The 19,776-nt window shown below is 37.3% G+C and overlaps 1 protein-coding gene across 4 annotated transcripts in view; it reads right to left on the reverse strand.

Moving 5' to 3' along the window:
• The window catches only part of LOC117416971 (breast cancer anti-estrogen resistance protein 3 homolog), a 103,012-nt gene that overhangs the window by 52,544 nt on the left and 30,692 nt on the right, over positions 1–19,776 (reverse strand). For 3 of the 4 annotated variants that reach the window (XM_059034721.1, XM_034028492.3, XM_034028491.3), the window contains exons 2-3: positions 19,208–19,341; positions 8,509–8,623 (exon numbers count right to left, since the gene is read on the reverse strand). In XM_059034721.1, coding sequence (XP_058890704.1) covers positions 8,509–8,623; positions 19,208–19,297 — 205 coding nt within the window. In that variant the 5' untranslated portion in view covers positions 19,298–19,341. The remainder of the gene's footprint in view (positions 1–8,508; positions 8,624–19,207; positions 19,342–19,776) is intronic. The other variant, XM_034028493.3, reaches the window with a different exon arrangement.

Below are 19,776 nucleotides of genomic sequence, written 5' to 3' on the forward strand. Positions count from 1 at the left end.
AACGAGAGGAAGCCATTTGGGTCGTCAATGCTGGTCCGGCTCCTCTTGAGATCAGTCCTCTGCTAGGAACCGGTCCAGCATCGATGGACTGGGATCTGTAATCTAAATCTAATACGCTTTCTGAACCCAAAGCTACATTATCACACTACTTATTTAAAGAGTCAGTAGCAGGGTTCCCACGTATTGCTACAGCTGTTTAAATAACATACCTGTAATTTGTCTTTTCATTGTTAACATCCTGACAACTTTTGACACTTATAACTTTAAAGATTGTTTCAAAGCTCTTTTCAAAATGGCTGCTCTAGGGCACTGGGGTTTACGATCTGTCCTCTAAACCAATACAGGAAGTGCAATTACAAAAAAAATAACAACAAGTGCTCTGGCTTTTCTGTTCCGTACCACATCATGGATCGTTATTGCTGTGTTACCTGTCTGACAATGTGGGCAATATATCCTTACACTATGAGTGCACTAGAGCGGACATTTTGAAAAGAGCTTTGAAACAGACTTTAGTGTAACCCCGCTACTTATTCTTTAGGAAGCTTGCGACGGATAAAAGGATTCATAGAAAAATCTGATGTATATTTCAAGTGGTTTTGCATCCCGGTTTATAAAAATAATTATTGATATGAAAGTTACATGTACAGTATTTGTGATGTTATTTTATTCAGATAAATATGTATTCCATCTGAACCCTATAAAATAAGTGTTTAATGATGTCAATAGAATATTGTTTTTGTTCTCTGATTTCTGTAGTGTTATATGTAACAGGGTGGAGGCTGGGCATGAACCAGGGCATGAACGAGGGACACGCACACAGGAAACAATTTCTTTTTTTGTTTGTTTTGCGGTTTAAATTCAATCATTTAATTTCAAGTGGGAACCTGCTTCAGCAGTTTTATGGTTTTAAAGCAAATACATTGACTTGCCTATTTCAATTACCTGCATGTCTTCAGGGGAATTACAGCTTCATTGTATTAGCAGTCTGAAAGTGAAGTAGGCCTGTGGATTTGAATTCCATTGAAAACCAAGCCTGATTAATAGCTTTGACAGTTCATTGAATCAAAGTAGTTTTTGAAGATAACTATCCCTTTTCATGTTTATAGCTCAAGCAATACAGTTTGGATTGCCCCCCCCCCCCCACCCCCCCCCCACCCCCCCCATTCAGGATTAGTTCAGATTTAAATCCTGCCACATTAGGTATCTCAATCCAAAAACATTAGACTACTATAGTCTTACTTAATCAGTACTGAGGCTCAGTCAGGTTTAGACTGAAAATCAACAGACCTACCTCCTGTTTATTAATGGATTAATGAAACGTTGAAATTACACTTTAGGGTCACTCAGGTTAGACAATGCATATTTCCCTCTCCTGCGCTCCACTGCAGATACAATGCAGTTTTAGTAGAACTTAAAGCTGCCACACACCTGACGTGATGCGATTATTTTTTTTTTTTTCATTGTGTGAGAAGATACTTTCACAGAAACATTACACTTTATCACACTTTAATATGCTTTTACCTTGTTAACCTATACACAGGACAACGCATGAAGTGATTAGGTACCAGGAAGCAGCAGCAACTATCATCATCAGTGTCATCTTCGAAATATCTGCTTATTCCATGTCGAAGATTAAAATACATGCAGTGGACCAAAACCGGGGGGGGGGGGGGGGGGGGGGTCAGGGAAATGTCACTAGAGTAACAAGAGATAAAGTAAAGTAAATGGATTTGAAAACCTTGGTTAGCACTTTCTTGAGGACCAGCATTCGTTTTTAATTGCACTTAGGGAGGGGGTTCCTACTGTATATTTAAAATAGTAACTTGTTATGGTCGGGGGTGTTTTAAGCAAAAGGTTTGTCAACAAGCTACTGTGACAGACAATTTATTCCATAAATTCCTGGTTCTTTGAGTATTAAGCGCAAGTGTGTCCGCTACATTCGGCCTCACCTACAGCTGTAAACACAGTGATATTATCTTACTATGGTAACCAACAGTTTTCCAAGTCACAGGAATACCATCATCAACATGCACTTGAATGATTGACTCAGTCCCCCGCACGATCACATTACTGTGAACACCACCAAGGGAAACTCAGCAAAGGTCAGAGAAGTCTCTAAAATTAGATTAGTTGTAGCACATGGGCAGCTCAGACACATATGCATCATACAGTACAGTACAGCAAATAGGTGTAATAGGTCTATATAGTGCATATGCTGGAATGTATACTGATGTTACATATATATTAACCAGCTTTTCTTACATCAAAAGTTACATTCATTAACTTTCATACAATGACAAATATAATAGCCTATCATTCACAAAATGTTGGATTTAAAAATACTAAAAGAAACTTAAATTGACATTTCTTTTGACTGTATTTTTCAACGTCTTTAGTGATGTATTAAGTTTATTTTCATAGGTATACATTTTTTTTCCAATGTCTTTATGAATTTATTATGTTTCTTTGAAGTATTTCTAAATTTAGCAAGATTTAAATGTTAAATAGTGGTGGATAAAATATCTACGGCATCACAAGAGCCACTCAATATAAGAAGCAACCAATACCTACAATAGCTCCCACGCACCACTTTCTATTCTACCTGCAATGAATACAGATTCTCAAGGACTCAAAGAGCAAGAAAAAAACCCAGGGACCACTGGCACATGAAATTTAAAACAAAAACAAGGAAGACATCGAAAAACACTTTCAGTTTAAATGTATGTTACTGAATTTCATTGAAGTTTCTTTTAGCATTTCTACATTTTGCACTATTTGTTTTTTCGTTTGGTGACAGAAACATTTATGAAATGAACCACACCTTCACTGTGAACACCATGAAACAATGTTGCTGCTTAATGGAAACCCACTACCTTGGCCCCACTAGCATCTGTAGTCAAGAATAAACCCAGCAGGACAAGGTAACAAATCAGCCACCAACTGGAAACTAACCAGATGTTAATTTACGTTTAGACTCAGCTTTTCTCCACATCTGGTACCAAGCCTTGATACTGTTGTGTGCTGTGTGCTATAAATAACATAGCAAGTGGAATGACCCAGCAAACATATGAACATAAATTTAGACTGGGGAACAAAAACACGAACCAGGCAGAATTCAGTAATGTAAAGTGGAATGTAAACTTGAGGTTTAGACATTTAAAACAAAAATGATACAAGGCTTTATATTTAAATAGAGCACTCTGCAACAGTTTACCATGAAACAAGAAACATGTTTTATCCTTACACCAACACTGCACGTTTGTTGAATGCTTTTGGGGCAATAGGGATTTTAAAATTGCTGAATGGAAATAGATGTTCAATATATATTTTTATATATGGTTTTAAATATATGTTGATGTACTCATTTACGAACAGCACTAGTACAAATAGGGCAGTCATACTCATGCATATGATACAGTAGTACTGCATTCAACTCTAGCTTATATTGCAGTAATCCTTCAGTATATTTCTGTAAGGTTACTCTGTCCAAATACTGCGGCATAAGTAATGGTTTAGCTATACTGTTTTATAACTAACTGGACCGATTTCAATATCTGCAGATTACACACACGTAACAACACCACCGCTGTAAAAACACAGATAAAAGCACTTGTACAATAAAGGAAATGACAACTTACTTAAAATAAATAAATACATTAATTAACTAAATATGAGTCAGACCCTGCTGAGTAAATTGTGCTTTCAGCTGTAGCCGTTTGGATTTTTGAGGAATTTTATTTCAGCTCAATCTTGGTGACTCAAAGAGGATGCAATTTCACACTTAAGTGGTGTTGTTTTTCCATCTTATATTTGTTTGCTTAATCTAAACAGCAGGCATTTCAAAATACTGCCACTGTGTAAAAATGTAATCTAGAGCCCATTGTGTACTACAGAAAACAGCATCTAAAGTGCATGTGTTTTCACCTTCAAAACTAATACAAGGGAATGTGTATTTAAGTACTGATTATAAAATAAAGTCCATATCTATCTATCTATATATAGTATATTTGATATATCATTTAAGTATAATATTTTCCATAGGTATTTTTGGATGGAACATATCTTGAATACCCTACTGCTATTACAAAAAGCAACTACATTAAAATATAAATGTATATCAGTATAGAGCCCACATCATGTGCAATCCATGCTTTGTCATATATTTATATATCCACTCCTTTCCTGCTGATGCCTGTGTTTGTGTACTGTTGTAGATACATTGACGTGTCCTTCACACCTATGTACTGTACCATGTTTACACTTCTTCCCTGGTTTGTATGGGGTGGTGTTCACACATTAGCACCTTTCACCCGCTCATTCACACTCCCCAGTGTTTGTACTTATCTTCTTCTTATTCCAAGAAATGGGGTTTGCTTTGTGTCCAACCACCACTGTTAAGAAAACTAAGAAGGTATAAAATGCAGCTATTTCACACAGGACATTGAGGGATATAAGGATAAAGTGTTTGAGGGCACAACGTGTCCAGAATAGACCATACTTGCAAAACTCAAGTGTGTACTGCAGTCTGTGCTCTAGTGCAGCATGTTTGTTGTAACCATGCTGTGACAGGACGAGAAGCCCTGCACATGAAAAGGGGGCAGGGCAAAGCACTGCCATAAATATATTGTTTATGTTTAAAACGGGGTACCCCTCCGCCCCTGTGCAATTTATTATTTTGTATATTGTTTTACAGCGTGGATGGGAAGCCCCATCCGCAATAAAAAACCTTGTGCAGAACGTGACCATCTCCCAAGTTACTTAATTGTTTAATTATTGCTAATCAGGAGATGGTCACCTGTATAAAAGCCTGCAGTTCTCCCTGCTCGGGTGGGTGTTCAAGAGGAGGAACGAGAGCGGAGGAGACGACAGAATCGAAAAGAAACGAAACAAAATGAAACTAAATGAAATCTAGGAACAATGAAGGCGATTTACCCAGCCTGACCTGGAATACTTATTTGTTTTGTGTTCATGATTTGTTTTTGTTTGAATATTTATTTGTGTTTTTTTGTTAAAAACCTTTTATTTATTTTTGTTATTTAAATGAATGGCGCACGCCGTGTCTTTTGCCCTGCAGTACTTGCCTTTGTTTTCCTTCCTGCTTCTGGCCTGACATCACCACGTCTTTTGTACCATCTATTGGATGTATTATGTGTAAATTATATCCCGAAAGTCTATAAACACAACATTGTTTATGTGGATTTCTGTGCAAAGGAAGCACATTTTTATAATGTTTTAAATTGTACACTACTCTGGCCCCATGCTTAATACCTGGCCCTGAAATATTTATTTGCAAAAGATATTCCTTTTACCCTGAAAATGTGTTTCTCCAATGGTTACTGGTATTACTGTACAGCTCATATTGTGTGGGGAGCTACTGGCCAGGCGCGTAGTGATCTTGAGCTAATACATGCCTCTGTGCTCCAGGGAACGGAAGCTCAACAGCATACTGTGACAAGTTCCAGGGTCTAAAGAGGATCGGTCTTCCAGTGGGATCGGAGGACACCCACTGACAGTCAGTGCTCCTGAGCTGTTGTGAGAAGTTGCTGTGGTAAGGGAAAGGAACTGGACATTTAAATTGTGGAGAAAATGGATATAAAATAATAGATATAAAATTGTATATATATATATATATATATATATATATATATATATATATATATATATATATATATATATATATACATAATCATATGAAAGAAAAGGTTTAAAAAATGTACACAAAAGGTTTAAAAGATTAAAAAATATTTTATTTTCAGGACGTTTCGGGGCAAAGGACTGTGCTGATTGGACCCCAGAGGGCTTCTCAAACTGTTGCAGTAGTTCACATCACAAAACAATTATATATATATATATATATATATATATATATATATATATATATATATATATATTTAGCTCAAAGAGCCAGCTGCCCTATATTTATATAGTTGTTTTGTGATATGGACTACTGTCAAGAGGGTCAAATCAAGCCCACCAAATTAATTTAACCTGTGCCTGGTTTGATCCCGGAGGTCAAAGGTCAGCGCATTAGCCTACATATTTTTTCAGATGGTCACTTAAGTAACTAAGTAGTATCAGAAGGTGACTTCCAGTGGTCCTGGTGATTCTCATCTCTAGTAAACAATAGAGGATGGTTTCTAATTCCTAAGGGCATTTCATTTTCTTTCAAATCCTAATCACATGAAATCAGTGTAACTTTGCCCCAAAGCTAATTGAGGCTGCTGTTGCAACTTCTGAGGTATAATCCCCTGTTACTCAAATGTGTTTAGTGCACACCCCCACTGTGTTATTGGGGCACACTGGTTTGCCCTGCAGAAACTAACAATAGGGAAGGAAGCATGTTCAATTTAGATTGAGAATAGGTTTAGTTCACTAGAAGGCTGAGTAGTAAATAGTAGCAAATATATATATATATATATATATATATATATATATATATATATATATATATATATATATATATATATATATATATTTTATCGACCCAGGCACCATTCTGTGTCTGTTGGACTTGTATGTTGCCCCGTTTGTTTGTCTCGTCTGTATTGTCCTGTGTATGTGTTCCATGTATTGTAAGAGTGCCACCACGCCACCTAGAATGGGTTGAGGAGCGAGGGATGGATCCGGTTGGTCAGTCCGGGTGGAGTGGGCAGGAGCGGGGGGGGGGTACAAATACCACCTGCACAGGAGAGAGTGGAGAGAGTTAAAGGTTCGAGTGCTGAGTGGATGATTGAACTGAGCCATCTGAAATCTGCAGTGAGAAACAGTGAGTGAGAGTGGGCCTGTGAGAGACCGAGAGTGACATAGAATGAGAGCCTGAGAGAGAGCGAGAGCTTGAGAAAGTGAAAACGGGGAGTCAGTGAATAAGGAAGGAGTTGTTTTCTTTTTATTGTTTTTGTGGCGTGGTCTTGGCCCAAACAGGGACCGTGTTATTCTGAGTAATAAAGTGCTTATTAACTGTACCTGGCAACGTTCTCTGTCTTCTACTTCATCATCATGGGCATGGCATATTTATATATATATCATTTTTTTTGTGTGTCTGTACCTTCAACTAAAGATTTCATATTTTTTTCAAACTCATGAACTGCCTGAAAAGGGACCAAAAAGTCCTATTTCAGAGACCGAGCCATTGGAAAGTCCATTGTAAAATATATATTAGAACCCCCCCCCCCCCCCCGAGGATTAACAAACCCTGCTGTTTAGATGGTTGTTTTCCTAAATAAATTAAGAAATCACTGTCTATGTTGAACTTCCATGTGCAACAAATTAAATGCCAGTCTACAAAATCCTACATACTGTCCTAAATACAACATTATACAGATCTATAAGAAATCAACTGATCGTTGGTCAAAAAACTTTCATTGTAGTTCTTTAGTGCTACAATATTTGATTTTGTGATTTATAATTATTAATATGTTAAATTGTTCTTCAGCCTTGCTATCCTCTGCTCCAAACCACACAATAAATCCTCTGCTCCAAACCACATGATATGACAGCTCTTATACAATAAGAGGAACCCTAATTAATTTATATAATCTGCAGAGGCAAGGAGGGCATTTTGTTGCAGGCCTGCATACAACTAAAAAAGCTAAGTCTAATAAACAAACACTTCAACAAACCATTTTTCTTGTTGGTGCCTCACAAAATATCCCTAAAACAACTGTGGTCACAAAGAACAGCAGAGTTCTGGCCAAACTGCGCGTCTGTTTTAAGGCACTGATTCCTGAATTAAAGTGAAGAGGGTGGATTTGGACAATGCCAGAGACTAGACATACTTGTTATAAACACTGGCTCTTTTCCCTTTTGACTGATTAACACTGCCCTTCTCTTTGACAGGGCACATTGTTAAAAGCAGGACCCGAAGCATAAACAACATGTAGAGGGGCTGGAGACAAGAACAACAGCCATTAGTCCCTGCTGTACAAACACTGGAGCTGTCTGTCAGATCATTAGATAAAGCATGAAAATGCTACAGCTAGCATGGGCTGATGTGGTCACTTCTCCTTACGATACCAAAAAGATCATTATTAACAGAGCAACAAGTACCAGCAATTATCAGTGCTTTAAGATTCCATCAAATAATTCTGTATTTTAAATGTTATTACACCAATCCAAGCCTCAGTCCTAACCTAATCATTATTAACAGTTGTTACATTATTATAGATAACTTCTTCTTAATTAGTCCTGGTTACTTATTGAAAAATAAACAAAAAACACAGTATTTTAAGAACTGCAATAATAACCCCACAGAATAGCTGTAAACATCATAAACATGTAAATGGACAGGAAAAATAACAAAATGAAAAGCAAATGATTTTAAAGCAGCATGCTCTTTAAATATGAAATTTACTCCTAACAGTCAATTCAGACAGCTAAATGAAGGGATTGACAATCTGAAGCCACAGGGTGTGTCAGTACTTCTGGAGACCCCTGTTCGTGGCGCTCTATAATTGTTAGATGGTTGCTGATGTCGGGTGTGCCTGCAGTTTGTGAGCAGTCAGTGGTTACCTCTCCTCCTCTCTCTCTCTCGAAGCACCAGGATGCTGGAGGTCATGTGCGCCCGGTGCGTATGGTTGTGGATGCCCATCTGCTTTAAATCAGCCTCTGTCAAGTGGAGCAGATCCTGGGGAGGAACAGACACAGCCTTTATTTCAACTGCTCACAAACCAGACCCACAGCACTGGAATGGAAAGGGGAAATGAGGGGATATTACCGCTTCAAATGAACGTAAAGCTTTATAAAACATCTGCAAAAAAAGAAAGCAATACAAAAAAAATCAAGAAGACATTGGACTAAGGATGTAACTACCACATTCAAGTCAACCTGCATTCAGAGGCAGTATTCAAGCCACGTAAATGTCAACTATTATTATTATTATTTATTTATTTATTAACAAACACCCTTATGCAGGGCAACTTACAATTGTTACAAAATATCACAGTACAAAGTATCACATTACAAAATATCACATAAGAGAATATCACATTATAGATAAGTACAGTAAAATCAGTAGAAAATAAGATCAAATTCAAATAAGAGCAAAATAAAGAATACAGTAAATAATTACATGTAACAGCGAGTTTGACTAAGAGCAGTTGACTTACAATAAAAACATTGGCTTATATGAGTAAAGTCCAGTAAGAGCACCTAGTAAGTACAATAAATAGATGAAAATGATTTCAAATAAGCGCAATTACAAAAAACGTGAATACGGATACCTATAAGTATAACCCACCAGTCTGTGCCATGCCTACCTCATCCTCCCCAACATCAACCTCATTTTCAGCTTTGCCGGTGGGGATGGCAGTCGAATTGCCTCCCTGCCTATCTCTCAGTGCCGTCTGTAAGATGTGAATCTACATTTCTAGACAGAACCAGGTGCCCGAAAGGCAAGGCCTTGAGTCAAAACCAAGCAAGTCAAAACACTGTCATACATGCTTATGTTAACAGCTTTTATGCTCTAATAAAATTATGCTTTTAAATTCTGAAGAGCTTACAATTATTCGCAAAATGGCTAACTAGTGGCACATGTGTTTCTCCCAAATAGTACTGGAGTACAGGATTACAATAATAAAGACCAGAGACAGGCCACATTGATGGTTCTCTCTGTGCGGGTCTGAAAGATTTCTATTAAAAGTTCAGCCTATTTTGTCTGTGAAGTCTCATTAAGTAGGCCAAAACCTTCAAAGATCGCAGGATAAACAAATCGCACCGACTGTGTCGGCATCACAGGAGAAATCTTTCCGATCACCAGACATTCTTCCCTTTGTTATCCTGTGTTTTGGCAATGGAGTATGAAAGGTAGGCATTTAGCCCTGGCATGGCTCTGCTCTGGCAGAGGGGCTGTCTGTGATGTTTTGTTGTGTAGGTGGTGGTTCTAATAGCACTCAGTTCATAGAATTATTTTAATTCTTCTCAAAAAATGTACAGTAATAATAAGTTGTAAAACAATGTTTGTTTCATTATTGTGTGTAACACGTTGATTCGTCTGATTATGAAATACAAAAAAAAAAAACTTCATCTGCTGCCAATCAGTTACCATGGCCACTTTGACAGGGAGCTTATGGTAGGTGCTTGGTTGGCAGGTGCTTTTGTATCCAAGGCTGTACAAATGATAAACATTACTTAAGAAACTAAGATCAAGCAGACAACATTTTGGCTAGTGTCTCCATTAGTTTGTCTCTCAGTATATTTGGGCAGCTATTATATTTCACCCGATCTGACTCGCTTCAATGGACGTTATCAAGGAAAATCACCCCATAGGAATGGGCCAGTAGGTACCTACTAGCCTCCCAACAGGTAGAGTAGGTCCGGATCAAGCACTTTCATGGACGTCGGATGTAGTAGCGGCTAGAGGGTGCTAAAGAAGCGGTGTTGAAATAATAGTAACAGCTAGGTTTAGGGGTAGAGATTACGTTAGTGGTAGACATTAGGTTTAGGGGTAGATGGTAGATTTAGGGGTTAGGAGGCTAGTATGGGATGCTATGGGATGATTTTGCTTGATAACGTCCCATTGAACCGACTGATTCTAATCAGATCGGCTGTATGTTTCTAGTACATCGAAGCAAGATGGTGAAGTAAAACTATTTAACACTTAACGTTTAAACTAAACTATTAAACCGACAAACCAGACCAAGCAGGAAGAAATCTGGGATATTTTGAAAGAATAATCTAAAAACAGTTCTCAAGGCATGCTTCTCCTTTCAAACAGTTGTCTGCAATGGGAAACCATCATGACATTCTAAACACTTGAAAAATGTACCTAGGATTGTGATAACACTCACCAGCAATGTCATCAGTTTCCTAACATCAAGATCTGTCAAACCAGGGACCGCCATGAGAGGTAGACAAAATAAATGATTGCTTTAATATTGGAAAGAACAGTGTGTGAATACAATGCTTGTATTCAGACACAGAAAGCCTGAATTTCATTGTTGGTTCGGTCATGCTTACCTAGTGGTTTTTGAGGCTTTTGGCTTCTGTGCAACATTTGAAAAAAGAAAGAAAAACAATAAAATAAAAAATAATAACCAACAAGAACCAATTTAAGGTAGGAAACTTTAATAAAAATCCTTTGTGGTTTTCTTCTAGTTGTGTAACATGAACCGTTGTTGTTTTTAAGAAGAACCGCAACTATGTCTACACCAAACATCACTAAGAGGTTCTCCAAATATGTTATTGCAAAACAAATATTTCAATTCAGGGATATTATTTCTAATCATAATCTATAATTGCATAATTAATTACATGTTTATACATTTTATAAGGGATCCATAAACTAAAATGTAAGTTAGGCATATGTACGTACATATGGGTGCTTTCACTATATTTGCATCAAAATGAGACCCAAGGATGTTTAATAAATTAAATATTATCACTATCAGTTATAACTACAGGTAATTGCTGCCTGATGTCTATGAAGTTAGTTTTGGTTGTGAAAGTAATTTCCAAGGCACAGTCTGAATGGTGATGCGTTTTTTTTTACACTTACAGTACTTCCACTACTTTCAATGCTCTGTTGCAACCGCCTATATACTGAACAATGGGCCTGAGTCACAAAATCCAGGAGTTATTTTAAGACTTTTATGTTTAAAGACAATGCGATTAAATACAGTTTGATATTCATGAATCTGTTCTAGACTGTTGCTGGATCTAGAAGAGATGCAGAAATGTTTAATGAATGCCAAGTTATCTTTAAAATGCATTTAAATAGACCATTAAAAACAGTCTTTAAATAACTCCTGACTTGAAGCTTTGTGACTGGGGCTCTCGTAGCCTTTCAGTTTTGTCCTGTGGCAGAGTTTTGACTGCTCATGCCCAGCTGTTGCTTATTAAAGTGGAACATCAATCCATGGCAACATGTTTAGACACATTGGTACAATTTATTATGTGTTCCAGGCCACAGCTTATCTGCTGAAATGCTCTTATCATCTGTACTCTGTTTTACCCCCCATGCCTAGGTACAGGCAGTGACTCAGCACTGCTGTGGTTTGTGGTAAACCTGGGATTCATTTACGTTAATCGCAGTACTTGTGCAAAGCAAACAGTTACTATTGAAGAGCAAAATAAGACCTATGAACTTTGGCCACTGCCTACCAGGACCATTAAACATCAGGCTTTCCAATTCTGAAGCATCTCTGCTTGGTTTACTGGTTTATAGAGGGCAGAGGGGTGTTTCCACATGGGTGAAGTCAAAATGGTAATGGGGTTTATCGGATTTTGACCAAATGCAATGCAAAACGTCTATGAGAGGACAGGAGTGTGCGATGAAAGTTGGGTGCAGATTGGTGCAATATCAAGGCAGTTATTGTGTTCATCATGTTGAGTGTGACAGACAAAGAAGGATAGGACCCTGAAAAAGCCGATATGCTTGCATTAAATGCTACAGCTTGGATGAATGAACCACCACAACATGACAATGTGTAAGGCTTCATTTGACACAGTGTTGTTCATGCAGCTGTCTCACATAATGCATTGTAGGAAAATCGGTTCTTATGCCAAAATGAACCTTATGTCTCTGAAATTTACCCTGAATCCCCCTATTTAGAGGCTAGACAAAAAGAAAAACCTCCCACACCATCAATAATCTGTCCTGGATCCTGGATATGGCAACAACAGCCAACTGAGCACCATGTCACTGAAACAGACTTCATGAGCTGCAAATGTATATTTTACAGAATAGGCTAATCTCAGGGATACCATTTGCATAGACGTATGTGCTGCATATTGCAGGAGTTGTTTTAAAATTATCTGTCCAACTCCTGTACAAAATATTTCAAACAACTAGAGTGACTTAATGAAAATGCTGCAATTCACTATTTATGCCATTTTGGTATTTTAGTTATTTCACTGATGCATGGGTTTGATGACTATGTCACTAAGAATAGTGCATAGCTGTAACTGAGGAATCACAATGGAAAATAAAACCACAAGGTTATTAGGTGCATGATTATTATTTATTTCTTAGCAGACGCCCTTATCGAGGTCGACTTACAGTTGTAAACAAAAATACATTTCAAGAATCACAGTACAATTATTAATACAATTAAGAGCAAGATAAAATACAATGACTTCGGTAATAGGCAAGGACTTGCTTAAGTTTAAATACTGTTTCAGCATTCCCAATTTATTCGTAATTTATTGCACTGCCGATGGGGGGGGGGGGGGGCATGGGGGGCATGGGGGGCACGGACACCACCGATTTAAGTGGGGTGGGTAAGAGCCAAGAGAAAGAAGCAATTTAAAAACATGGAGGCCAGTAAGTCTGACGAGCAAAGCTTTTATCAGTTAGGCAGCCATTCGGAACTGAGGGATAACTGGAGTAGAGGAAAAGGGTTAGCTTTATTAATATGCACTTGTACAACCTAGATAATACAGCAATGAAATTCTGTGAAAACTTTAACGACTTGAACAAGAGACAGATAGGTATTCGGTTCAACAGAGAAGCGTAATGTAAGTAATTTCCCCTTCCTTAACAATACAGATATACGTAATCTAAGTAATTAGATTACTCTACAAAATCAGAGACACTTTGGTCTCCTGACCAAAGGTTTTCTTGATTGAGGTAATTTATTGAGGAACTAAACATAGCAGGATAAGCCTAAACCTTAATTTCAAAGGAAATGTGAACGTTGATACAGGCTAGCCAATCAAAACAAAAGGCTTTGTGCAGGAAAAATCATACATATATTATATGAGTTGCAATCACAATTTGTCTTCAAAAACAGCTGTAAAGCATTTGGATGTTGCACCATATCTTCAAAATGGCTGCCAAGCTGTTTAGTTTAGTATTAGTATCATGTTCTTGTACCATGGTCTTCAATCTGCCAGAACCAGGAGGAACTTAGTCTTGTTGCTTTAAGAAGCCCTTACTGCTTTTACCTAAGAGGATGCTAACTACACAACGCAAACTTCACCCAAGTATTACTTAAGGTTAATGCCAGCTAAGGCTACCTAAAAGGAGAGGCGAGCCATAATATGGAGTTGATGTGATTAGATAACATATCTTACTGAATAAATGTCAATTGAAAAAGTTATTCTAGAAATAATGAAGGTACTGAATGTTCACCCATACGGAAAATAAATATATTTTTAATATATGGAATTATATATTTTTAAACCTGAAATGTATTTATAATATATTTTCTTAAACATGACATGTTGCTTAAATATATTTATAATATACTATAAATGTATTTTGTAAATCAACATATTCACATTTATACATTTTATTTTTCTAAATTATATTCAAAATACATTGTAAAATATGTTGTAAATAAATATATTCACATTAATATATTTAAAAGTGTATGCAGTGTTTTCAAACAATATATTTATATATTGCATATAATGGGAGACTGCGACGGTCAGGCAGCACTAAATTTAAAACAACAAGGCTTCATAAGTTTATCCATGTACAGCAGATAAAAAAACAGACACTGATTTTAATTCGGTAAATAAGTTTATTCTTGACGGAACAAATATGGTCGTTAATCAATCTTTCTGCAGATACTGAAGTGTTACAGATACCTCATAAAAAATAACTGGGCTAAGTCTAGTATTTAGAAGAAAAAAAAAAGAGAGGTCAATAACAATCAAGGACAGAATAGGCTGTTCATATTTTAAGTCACCTTATATTTAAACTGTATGCTCACCAATATGAAAAAAAGAATGAAATTGTAAAAATGTATTTCCAGTTTATTTGTGGATTTTTCTTTTTTTTACTTTCATAGCTCTATTTTCAGCAACAATTCCATAGCTATTAATGAATTTTTAATTGGAAGCAGCAGTTTTTTGTAACGTCTCATAGTTTCAGATTTATATTGAAAATAAGTTAATGATTTAACAGGAGTAGGTACCTGCAAAAGGACAGCCCCTGGGTGATACAATCACCTGGGTGATGAAAACAGAAGCGCCATTTCACAACTCACAGCTGTGCACGGAAAGGTAATTTTCCTACTGCTCCTGAGATCCGCAATCTCACCACATCAACACATGAGCAGTAAACTTTGAATTACAGTGTGTTGCAACTAATCCCCGTGGTCACTTCTGCATCCCTGAATACTAAAAAGTATAGAGAACGCAGATGCCATCACCTCAAGGTTTGTTCGAGGTAATCTGGCAGCAACCAGCTAAACAAGACGCTCAGAGTAGCAGATCCTGTGCTGACAAGAGTGTTTGACTACAGGCTACATGCTGCTCCTCTGCCTGCAAGAAAAGCATGATGAATCACAAGGCAAAGCTGACAACAGAAATACCACTGGGGCCTACAGCTAGCCTTTGGGCATGAATTAAAGCATTTAATGTTTAACGTTCCATCCATAATTATAAAACTTCATGGTAGAATGTAGTTAAGTGGATGCTGTTACCAACACATATGGAATGGAGAGTGTTCATTAATCTGATACTGTAAATATGAAAGTTATTTTCTATTATTTATGGTATGTGTACAGTTTAAATACAATGTCTAAATCTTTAACACAAGAAAAAAATATTAAGAATATGTACATATACCACACACACACACACACACATGTAGCTAGATAGACAGATAGATAGGACACACATACATTGTAAAAATACTTAGAAATCTGTTCGATTTAGGTGCTTTAGATAAGGGTAAGTTGCACTTTCTAAACTTCTGATTGGATTGTTTGTATATATAAAATTGTTGTTAATGAACATCAATAAGGATCTGAAAAATCATTTTTGGGGAGTTTCGCTTTCAGTTTCATAAAGTAGGTTGTTAGCATTAGTTTTTGCTGTAACAGTTTTTACAGGGAAAACACCACAGTCCTATTGTGCTTTATACGCTAGTAACCATGAGCAAAGCTTTTTCTGCAGTGCAGAGATATACTATTTTCTTAAATTAAATTATGGAGCTGTTAAGGAGCTCCTACTGTACATACACCTTCACTATTGCCAGTTGTGTAAATGTACCTTTACAAAGAAACTGGTGCAAAGCTTGTAGTGGAGTACACCCTTCCTAAATGTGTCCCCATGTGTTATCTGTGCATCAAGAATTTAAACACAGTTAAACAAAGTTAAGTCATTCAAATTTTTTTTAATCAAGATCCAGTATCTTCAGGCTCTCCACGCTGTCGGTATTTCCAGCATTATAAATCACAGAGCATTAGCTGCAGTGAAAGGTTTACAGTTTGTGTTAAAGTTATGTTTACCATTAGAGTGAGGGAGTGTTTTAGTAAAACGACAGTGTGTATGGACCACATCTATACAAAAAAGAATTAGTTGCAGCAATATATCAGAAATATATGGCAACATGAAAGCATTTTTTTTAAATTTATGTCAGTTATATATTAATTGAATATTAATGATATATGGCTACCCAAAAATGTTGCAAAAAATGTAATACATAAACATATATCCACTAAACAGTCGATAAGAGAAACTAAAATTGTTGCAATAATAAAAATACATTAAGGCAGCAGCAGGTTGCGACTAGAAGGGTATACAATACATGTTTTCAGCATAGCATCTATGTTATCATAACCGCTGTAAAGTTAATAGTTTACACATAATATAATAAAGAGGCCCATAAAATCCAAATTAAACATTCATTTTATTGCACTGGGTCCTATATTGCAGCAGCAGCTCTTTTTTTTATTTAGTATGTCCAATTGTAATTGTCCCCCTGCTTTTCTCCCAATTAGGAATACCCAATCGCTTTTCCTCTCACCGCAGCAATTCCCCACATAGCTCAGGAGACCTGAAAGTTCAGTGAGCATCTCCAATGCCACAACCAAGCCAGCTTCCTTTTTTCACCCAGGAACTCGAGAGCCGATGTCAGTGAGCTACCGACCTCTGGAAGACAAAGGCCAGCCCTTCAGGTGTCTGCTCTGAGCTCACTGGGCGCCTGGCCAGCAGGGTTCGCTGTAGAGCAATGAGGAGAAACAGCCCCTGCCGGTTTTACCTCCCTAATCCATGGGAGCACCTGAGCTAATGCGATGCTCCCTTCAGTCGCCAGTGAAGACCGGCCTACTTCGCACAGCCAGGATGTGGACCTGTGCTGTGTGGCTCACCACGCGGCTACACTTCTACCAGGTGAGCCACTCAGGGACCCACGGCAGCAGTCATTTTAATGGTATGAAACATGCTGGAAACGAATCAGAATAATTAACAGCTTTCTGCTGTAACAAAGCTGTTTCTAGCTCGAGAAATTGCTATTTTTACCATTGCTATTGCCTTTGTGCTTACGTCAAACAGGACCCACATATAAGGTCTATAAACAGGCCATCTGTAAGGGCTCGGTGAAGAGACGCCCAGAACTATAGAACATTGAAAGATATACCGTATAGAAATACTAAACAGAAAACAGTAAAATACTTGTTTTGGCGAGAAGGCATTCTCAATGTCTTCTTTTGGTATAATGTGGTTTGTGAGAATTCTTGTGTGTTCGGGGTGGGTGTTGGCTCCACCTGTGATTAGTTCATTCCTGTTCTACATCTTATTCCTTTGCTTGTGTTCCAATTTCCACATTCAAATGACACATTGACAATTCTGACTAGACAAAAAACCTGTTCCAGCATATAGTTCAGTCTCTACTGATGTTTGTAAAATCCATTGAATTACTGTAATACTGTTCACATAGCAGCCCTAATCAAGACACTTCTAATTTAAATACACTATAGCTTTAAATACACAATGTACTTTATACAGTGTACAGTTCATATAACTTTCAAGGGACTCTCAGATAAGCTCTCATACTATAAACTGTTAAATTAACCATTGATTAAACAGAAAACCATTACCAGGGAGTGATGTAAATCCATAAAGCGTCTCAACAACAAAGCAAATGGATTTTGTTTTTTCATTACTAAATTATTTATAGTGCCTGGACTCATTAACGTGCTGGAACACAAATCGAATTCAGCCCAGCCATTAATTATGAAGCCGCTCTGCATACAAAGTGTTGTTAAGGAATGCAGGAACAAAAACACAAGTGCTCAGAGTGCAGATCCCTCTGTTTATACTGACAGCAATATCGGTAATTGGCTGTCACAGCGAGATATTACAAAGCCAAGCTCATTCTCAAATAGCAAAGCTTTAGGTAAATCATCCATAACTTCAACACACTCAATCAGATAAAACTGCAAGAAACGAAGTCAAGTAGACAAGCCTTCCAGCTAGTGTAAGGCAGGGTCCGAAACATTTGACTACTTGACTTTATTTCTTATAGTTTTACCTTTGAAATAGTAAGGTTTAAAATACCATTGCATTTCTCAGATTCATTTAGTATTACTATACAATAAAATATCTTTATCATGATTGTATATATAATATTGTCCTAAATATTTCAACGGGAATAAATGTTTGTCACATTTATGATGCATTTTCGGTCCCTTAACAGATAATTTGGTGATCATTTAGACGTGGCTCTTTTTTCAGATGGTTATCAAACACAGTGCTATTTAATACTTCATTAGTACTTAAGGAATTGTACTTTTTTTTAATACCCTGCTGAAAAAGTAGAGCACTACTAACTACTTATTCCAAAATGGGAAATAAAAGGACATTGCAGCTGCACAGACCACTTACTCTGTTGTTAAGATCACGCTCTCCACAGGTGAGGATCATTGCTGTTGACTGGGCTAATTAACCATTCCAAGGGAGACAACTGAAGAAACAGCTGCTTGGATTTTATGTGCTGTTCTGCAGGTCTAAGAAAAGCAGCAATCATCACAAGTCCTAGCAGCTGTTTCTTGTTTCACTTGAAATGATAAATTAGCCCAATCAACACCAATGACCCTCACCTGACTGTCAGCACCTGACTTCTGTGGAGAGCTCAATCTGAATAATTGGTTTGTGCAACGCTAAAGGACATTACAATGCAAATGTTTCAAATGGCACAAAAGCAGAGGATGAGAGCTCAGAGTAGTAGGTTGAAATGGCTTCAGTTCCCCTACCAGGACACCGATAAGTATTCCAGATTATGTCAGATGTCTTCGCTGACACAACTCTCTGGTCTCACAGGCCACATCTTTGATGTCACTAGATTAAATCAACAGTCTTAATAATCTATTCATGCAGCTCTACCACTGGACCGTTTTTCTAATGTACTAGCAATGAACACTAGTTACCATACCATGGAAATGTCAATGTCAAGGACCATAACATTCACATAAGTATTACCAGACAATCTGAGTTTTTGATAAGCTTTGCTAATCTACACAGTGTGTGGAAGTCTTACCTCCACTCCATCATACTCCTCATCAAACAGCTTGCAGTACTCCAGGAGACCCAACTGAGTTAACCATTTTGAAATGGCCATATGTTTCATGGTGGATCCTTCCGTACCAACAGTCTCCTTCACACCTTAGATATCTGTTGGATGGAGAAACTAAGTCAACGAAAAGTTCAACTAAACAACCCTAAGGCGAGCAGAGAAAATGCTACTGAAAAGCTGATTAAAAAGTTAAACCTCCCAATGCTTTAACAGGGAACACTGTGTGTTCTGCTTAAAATCCGCCATCAGCAATCCCAACCTTATCTTTTTATGTCAGATAAACAATAAAAAAGGGTTCAAGGTGTTTTATTATTGGTCAGCAGTAAAATCTAAAGCAGTGAATGGTCGAGTGGAAATTTTATAAGTGCCTGTATGAACTGTGCCTCGCAAAAGTATTAAAGCCGAGTTATTTAGGCACTTAACTGAAACGCTGCATTTTATTAGCTGTAAATGTTTAATCAGCTCCTGCAGCAAGCAATTGCAGATGTCCCTCACTGTGACTTTTGTTCCCCAGTATGTCTTGCAGAGACCAC

Source organism: Acipenser ruthenus, chromosome 12 (assembly GCF_902713425.1).
Source record: "Acipenser ruthenus chromosome 12, fAciRut3.2 maternal haplotype, whole genome shotgun sequence".
In the NCBI taxonomy this organism is placed as follows: Eukaryota; Metazoa; Chordata; class Actinopteri; order Acipenseriformes; family Acipenseridae; genus Acipenser; species Acipenser ruthenus.